Source organism: Miscanthus floridulus, chromosome 2, assembly GCF_019320115.1.
Source record: "Miscanthus floridulus cultivar M001 chromosome 2, ASM1932011v1, whole genome shotgun sequence".
Lineage (NCBI taxonomy): Eukaryota > Viridiplantae > Streptophyta > Magnoliopsida > Poales > Poaceae > Miscanthus > Miscanthus floridulus.
Genome location: NC_089581.1, coordinates 173,560,262 through 173,567,840, shown reverse-complemented (window position 1 = coordinate 173,567,840; position 7,579 = coordinate 173,560,262). Strand labels below are relative to the sequence as shown.

At 40.4% G+C, this 7,579-nt stretch overlaps 1 protein-coding gene across 2 annotated transcripts; it reads right to left on the bottom strand.

Moving 5' to 3' along the window:
* Positions 1–946: 946 nt before the first annotated feature.
* Positions 947–5,219, bottom strand: LOC136540721 (DNA polymerase delta small subunit-like). Of its 2 annotated transcripts, none has more exons than XM_066532734.1 (14): positions 5,088–5,219; positions 4,866–4,995; positions 3,569–3,675; positions 3,344–3,467; positions 3,084–3,188; positions 2,867–2,979; positions 2,701–2,784; positions 2,545–2,613; positions 2,382–2,453; positions 2,190–2,281; positions 1,982–2,109; positions 1,710–1,811; positions 1,577–1,644; positions 947–1,300 (listed from the first exon to the last, which is right to left on the bottom strand). In XM_066532734.1, exons 1-14 carry the CDS (start codon positions 5,136–5,138, stop codon positions 1,241–1,243), a joined length of 1,305 nt encoding a protein of 434 aa, XP_066388831.1. In that variant the 5' UTR covers positions 5,139–5,219; the 3' UTR covers positions 947–1,240. The 2 variants fall into 2 exon arrangements, with proteins under 2 accessions (XP_066388831.1, XP_066388830.1); XM_066532733.1 differs by having other exon boundaries at positions 948–1,300; positions 2,867–2,982.
* Between the last annotated feature and the right edge of the window lie 2,360 nt (positions 5,220–7,579).

Genomic DNA, 7,579 nt, shown 5'->3' with positions numbered 1-7,579 from the left:
AGAAACACTCTATCCTAGCACTAACATATCAGTGCAGTTTTCTTAAGAAAGGGATCACATAAACAGCAAATTTGCAAAAGGGGTGAGCATATGCATATCTAATCCGTTATTTCAGACTGTTTCAGCAGCGCCAACACCACCTATAAATCGCCCCCGTTTTGTTTTCTAGTGCCTTTCTGGAAAACTGCGTCCCCAGGTAACTGAATATCATGCAATCGGGTTAACAGGGCAGACTGCAACAGCTAAAATCAATCAAGGCGAGAAATTCTTCCAGCGAATGGCAACGAAACTGTGGCGTGCGGTAGGTTAGGTAGGGAAGGGAGCGCACCTGCAGCCACGGAGGGCAACGCCGGGGGTTCGGTGCGGGGCCACGGATGCTGCGAAGGTGCTCGGCTGAAGCCGGCGAGGACAGGGCCGGAGAGCCGGGAGAGACGGAAGATTGGCGGTGAGGTGGTCGGAGATGGCGGCCATGGCGAAGAGGCGGAGGAATGGAGGAGACAGGAGAGCACTGGCCATGGCGAAGAGGCGGAGGAATGGAGGAGACAGGAGATCTGTTGCTGCGGTTGTTTTTGTCAGTTTGCTGTGGACTGTGGTCGCCACTGAAAGATGTGCGGTACCTGAGTGATCTGATTTCCCCCGTCCCCCCTGCTTCAGTTCAGGAGATACTACAGTGCTGTTTTTAGGAACATGGTGTTGATGTCAAATTTCGATCTGCCAAATATTTCATTTTATTTCACGTACTGCACTTGATAATTGGTAATTATGTCCATTTGGTACAAAAGAGTTATCATGATTTTTGCAGTAATTAAGATGTTTGGTGCTAAGCTTCCCAAACTCGACACACCCTTAAAGCTATGCATTGTTTGATCGCTCAATCAGCTACCACCTGGTGAACATACTTATGTTGATGTTTTTACTACAAATATTTGGCCCGCGTATCCATTACAGACGCACAGAAATGATTACAAAAGCACATCTGACAAACGTGTTAGCTGATTGTGATTGTAAAACGAGGCATGCGCACCAATTTGATTGTTACACGCTACACACGGTCCAGCCTCAGTTTCAGTTGTGGTTACAACAACTGCATTCCAACAGATCTAATTGGCAAAACCTAAGGTCATCATCATACATCTAATAAAGAACTGTTCTGGCTGTTCTAATACAAATACATCCTTCCATTCCATGAACCCCCTATGGGTTCATGAAGCCTTTTGCACTTCCAAACATCAGAGCATATTCAGGCATCAAAGCTTGTAGAGAAACTCAACGTGCTGGATTCCAAGTTCCTCAGATTGAGCTGCATTAGCATAAAGAGATATTTTTGTTACCAACTGATCTTATTATATCCAACAAGAATCAGTGCTGAGGAAAATATCAAATAAAGCAAGTGTACACTGTCTAGTGTCTAAAGTTCTGTAGAATAAAGTGGGACATGTTTTTTAGCTTTGAATTTTTATTATGTCGTTATCGTAAAAGTAACAAATGCCTGAATCAAGAATTCTTCTCTTCTCTGTCTCTGATTACCAAGATAATAAAAGTGGATCTACTGGTACTCAATCATATAAGAACATACCATTACAGCAACTCCACTCTCAGAGAACCTTGGGATGGAGATTAGCCTCACTTTCTGTTTTTCTGGCCCTGGATAACAAGGAGGGTAAGTTGGATGTTCAAGCAATATTATGAAGCTTTACATGAAGTACTACCTTCCAACAGTCGAGTTTCATATTTATCTTGATTCCCAACAAAGTAGACGTGCGGGCAACTTTCAACAAGGAAAGGATCCTTGTCTGTGTATGGATAACAGCCTGAATAGAATTACCAAATAAGTGTTTTCTAGCTTTGGATTATACAATTACCAAAAAAAACCAATCACCAAATCATGTACGGATTCACATACAAATAAATGGGTTATGATAATAGTTATCTAACTATTTTGGAGCAGTTGGTATGCCAATTTGAGCTGGAAACAAGTTACCTAGGCTATTTGGAGCAGTAGGAGCAAGATGGCGCCATCTCAGTGTTCTTTCCATGAATTCCAGCTTGTCTTTAGCATCAGAGTACTTGTACAGGTCATCTATGTTCTGGCCAGATGTTCCAAGAAACCTACATAGAGAACTTTTTTGTCTCAAAACCTCCAAGCTGCTTAAATATTGAGGTTAGTCAAATGAGAGCTTGGCACTCACTGGACACTGTCAAGCTCGAATTGATGGGGATTTGAACATGACGAAAAAGTGTTGTAGGTGGATGCCACAGAGAAAAGGCATCTGTGCAGAGGCTGCAGTTAAACAATAAGTGAGTTAGCCATGCATGCACAAAATGCACACTTGAGTGCTGCTAGTACAAATCAAAAGTATGTATCCACGTCAATAGCCCACCTGCTGAGGCAAAGAAAAATTTGCCGGATCATGACACCCCGGCATCATATCTACAGGCAACGATGCCACAAGCTGAAGATAGCATGGATTACATAAAGGTCGATGTCAGAGCAGAACCATTGCGATGACTAAATTTGATGGAAGAAAAAGCAATATTTTTAACCTGGTTAAGCATTATATCCAATTCCTTGATAGGCTCTGCTATCCTGGATTGATCTTTTGATGCTACCGTCTGACATATTAAAACTAATCGTTAGTATGACATACTGAAGCAACACGATATGTACCACAGAAAACATGTGAAACTGAATGCCATTACCTGACCGTTGACAAACCTTGGTGAAATATGCACTGAATTCCCAGCGACCACAACACGTACTATATTTGATGCTATGGATTGCTCCTGAGTGATTTCGAACAAAGATTATCCATATTAGAATATATTTAGTACAATAGTTTACACTTTACAAAGACAACTAGCATACATTCTCATCACCCAGATGCCCTGTGACATGGTCAATAAGAAGTTGGAATTGTAGAGGATTGAATGTGTCACTTCCTACACTTAGCCCAGATACGAATACCACATACTTGTCTTCTACTGTAACCAAAGTAAATGCAGTTTCAGAGCAATTCGATCATCGTTAAAAATTTGGGAGAAAATGTTGAAATATGAACACATGGCAATATGGAGAATATTACCTGCGCTAGACAATGCAGTTTGGGGAGGAAGACCAGCCTCAAGAACATCTTCAACAAGAAAGTTGCCAGCACTTGTTTCCTTCCCATGGAGAGCCACTACAACCCCTGAAAATGATTGATGATTGAGCATGATTTTCAGGGGAAAAAATTATGGGGGCAGAGGCATCAAGATTGTCTATTGAGTAAAAACAGAAATTATACATCAATAGAGAAAGAAGTCTGATTGCATTATTTTTAGTTTGTGGAAGTGACAGACTTACCAGTCACAAATGCTGCTGGAGGTATGGCTCCTGCAAGTGTAACCCTTCCACTTTCATCTTCCAGAATGAGATGATCATCAGGATGCATGAAATTATGCGGTTTGACAAGAGGAATTGCAGACCTCTGGCAAAAAAGGGGGAAAGGTTGATGCAGATACTTCACTTGTTATCAGGGACAACCACTATACTTGTAGGCACATAAAACTAACTTTCAGGTCATTTTACCTCTTTGGCATATTCATCAAGAATGGAAGGCTTCAACTTCATGTGCTTATATAAAGTTCCAACAATTATGCAATCCTTTCCTTCTTCGAGTCCTAACACTGTAGTGACTGCAATGTAGGAAAAAAAAGTGTGCTTGAACTCTCTCCATGCATAAGCAAAAACCTGTCTTATGAACCACTTCCATGGGAAAATATAACTGTACCACCAAAACATCTTTCCAAGGTACACAATAGCAGTCCTACTCCCTACAGTCACAAATAAGTGACCATTTGGAGTTTTTTAGGCCAACCATTTCAAACTTTGGTTGCATATTACCTTTTATTAAGACTAACAAATATGAATATGCTTGTATGAAGTAAAATAGGACGGATGGAAGAATCCACCTTTCCTTTAATATTAGGTACAGATATCGGAAAACGGTATGAGTATTTTTGTTCCTGAATATAGTTTCATAAAAATAAACTTTTGCTATAATTTATACTCTCTCCAATCACAAAAACTTGTTCAGGACAAGATTTGGTCAAACCTTAAAAACTACAGGCATAAATAACTATTACATTATTTAGTTTGGAAACATGTAAGTTATATGTATCGATTTCTATTCAAAATAATTGTCAAAGTTGTGCTTGAAGACCATTGATGCCTAAGACAAACTAATTTGTGATTGTAGTAGTAAATAGGATTCGTGGCTTGGCGAGCCAATATAAAAACTTAGCTACTAAATTGGAGAAATTGGAATAGTAAATAGGATACAAAATTAAATCTTGCCAGCAAGGAGGCACCTTTCTTTTTAAGATTTCTGTTCATGCTCACCAACTAATGTTAGTAAAATCTTTAATTGTTAAATTTACCAGCTCAAGGGCAAAGCATCTATGTGACAAAGCAAAAAAGAAAGCAGTGTAAAGCAGCAATCATTTATCACAGAAGCTACGCTAGTGTACCAATAAAGACCTCAGCTAACAATCACATATATAGCCATATAGGCTATGTCACAAAATTCTTTATAACGAAATATAGGCCAATTCACCTGGCAGAGCAGCTCAAGCCCCTATTTAAAACGCCAGGCTTCTCCTAAAACCCTAATCCGGGCTAACAGTGCCTTAGTTTTTGCACACCAACTCCAGTTATGAACCAATTGCCAATCCAATGCCTCCAGAAACTGACTTAAGACCAAAACCTCGCGGGACCAGCGAGCCAGAGATCAGCACAGAAGCCCTACTTAAACTACCCTATATACAATGTTGGTGTTTATCACACTCGAACCGCGAGAGGGGAGGAGAGCGGAATTGGGCCCGACCCGGGAGTAGCGGCTTCCAGGAGGGGACGAGAGCGTGGAGGAGATTCCGCATGTGGTGGAGGCGCGTGAAGTAGATGTGGCTGTACTGCTGCCCCTGGTACTTCTCCCCCTGGATCGCGTACCTCTCATCCTGCAACCCCCAATGCGACCGCTCAGCTGAGACCCGAGGTGATCGACAAGGGAATGGAGGAGACCACGAGGGTGGAAGAAGCGGATCCTTACGAGGTTGCTGTAGGCGGCTTGCTTCCTCTCCATCGGCTTCGGCACCGGCATCGGCGGCGGCGGTGGTGCGAGGGAAGCTTCGGGCCCTTGGGGTTTTCCGACTTGGGGGTGGTTCCGCGGTTTCTCCCCACTTCTCCCGCCCGCGCGCCCAAATTTATCCGCTTAAATCGTCTTAGGCAGTGTTTAGATGCAGTTGGTAAAGTTTAGGGTGTCGCATGAAATATTTAGATATTAATAAAATAAATAAATTATAGAATTTATCGAGACGAATTTATTAAGCCTAATTAATCCGTCATTAGCATATGTGCTACTGTAGCACTTTATTATTAAATCATAGATTAATTAGGCTTAAAAGATTCGTCTCGCAAAGTAGACACAATCTATGTAATTAGTTATTTTTATAGTCTATATTTAATACTCTATACATGTGTCAAACATTCGATGAGATAGGATGTAAAATTTTGGAGGAGAAACTAAACAAGGGCTTAGTCACGCAAGCGACGCGCTCTGGCGGCCGAGCTACAATGCCAGGCATATGGCCCAAGCGGTGTGCTACTTCTAATCGAGATGGAAAAAGTCTATATTATCTCCCTAATTTTCACGAAAGTCCACTTTTTCTGAACTTCAAAACCGGCAAAACATCTCCCTTAACTTTTAAAACTTTTCATCTTACATCCCTGACCTATTATAAGCAGTTTTGAATGCGGTTTTGTCTTTTTTTATTTATTAAGGCCGAATCTTTGAAAAAACATAATAAATCACAAAAAATTTATAAAATAAAAAATCTAATTTTGTTGAACTCCATATGAGTAGATTTACAGAGTGAACATATAATATAGTATGCTTTAGTATAAAGTTTTTATTGTGACTTTAGATCTATGCTTTTCTGTAATTAACTAGAATAATTTATAGTTGCACTTTCTATGGTTCAATTGTGATGATTTTTTTATGATGAACTAATTATTGTAAGATTGAACTATTGTAAAAATTTTATACTCATTGAATCATGTATAGTTTAGTTATAGATTTATTTATATTTAATAAACATAAATCTAAATAAAATCTATAACTAAGTTATACATGATCTAGTGAGTATGAAATTTTTACTACAGTTTAAGCATACAATAATTATCCCACCATACAAATTTCATCACAATTGGAATATAGAAACTATAACTATGAATTATTATATTTAATTACAGAAAATCATATATCTAAAACCACAATAAAAACTTTATACTAAAACATGCCATATTATATGTTCACTACGTAGATCTACTCACGTGGAGTCCAATAAAATTGGACTTTCTATTTTATGATTTTTCTATGATTTACTATGATTTTTTAAAAATTTAGCCAAAATAAATAAAAAAATATAAAACCGCCTTTAAAACTGCTTATAACAGGGCTAAGGAGGTAAGATGAATGATTTTAAAAGTTGAGGGAGATGTTTTGTCCGGTTTTAGAGTTTAGGGAGAAAAAGCGGACTTTCGCAAAAATTGAGGGAGATAACGTGAACTTTTTCCACTGGAGATTGATTAGGCCCAGCCTTTTTTTAGAACAGGCCCAGCCTAGTAAGGGCTATTTAGGAGCACAAAATTCCGCTGGGTTCCCGGTAGTTTCCCTAGGCTAGGAAAACATGGGGCAAGCTCCCTAGGGCTAATTCCTAGCGCCATTTGGAAGTCCACGAAACACGGAATTGCAGCCCTAATCCCTTCGTTTTCCACGGGGCAAGAAGCCACGAGTTATCAGGCCAGGAGCGCTTCCTGCCCGTTGTCGCATGAGTCGCGACTCATCACGTGTCACTTCTCCTCCCCGACTCCACCTCGATTGAGACCGCCCCTTCCGCCGTCGCCACCATGGATCATCCCCTTTGTCGTCGTCTCCGCTGCGTCTCCTCTACCAACACCTCCGCATCTGCATAGTGAGTCCCAAACCTCATCCTCCATGCTCACCTCCCTACCTCTGCCAGGGTTTCTTCTCTCTGTTCCTCTCACTGGCTCTTGTAGATCTAGGTTTAGACAGCAGCTGGTTGTTTGTGTGTTGAGCTGGAGGAACAAAGCAGCTACGTGTAGAGGGAGCAAGGGCGGCGTGTTTTTGCGGTGGCGCTTAGCTGTGAGCAGGTGAAGCAGCTGCGTGGCAGAGCAAACTTCTGCCGCCGATGCTAAGTGAACTCAGTCATAATCTCACTCAGTTACCTCCTCCGATCTCTTGATTTCATGTGTAAATAATTTAGTTAGCCTTAACAAAAGTTATTTCTGGTATAATGAGCTACTATATTGGTTTAAGGATCAATAGCGAATTATCAATAGTTTGTAAGTTATAAGGTCCTAAAGTTTGGTAAATTTGGTACAGAATTAAGAATTCAAGATTCACCTTTAGAGTTAGCAAACTGTTCTCTTGACAAATTTGAATGGCTTCAGAACTATTGATCCTGGTATGTTAGTTAACCTGGAACAAGGCCATTTGATATACCAAGAAGATTGATACTA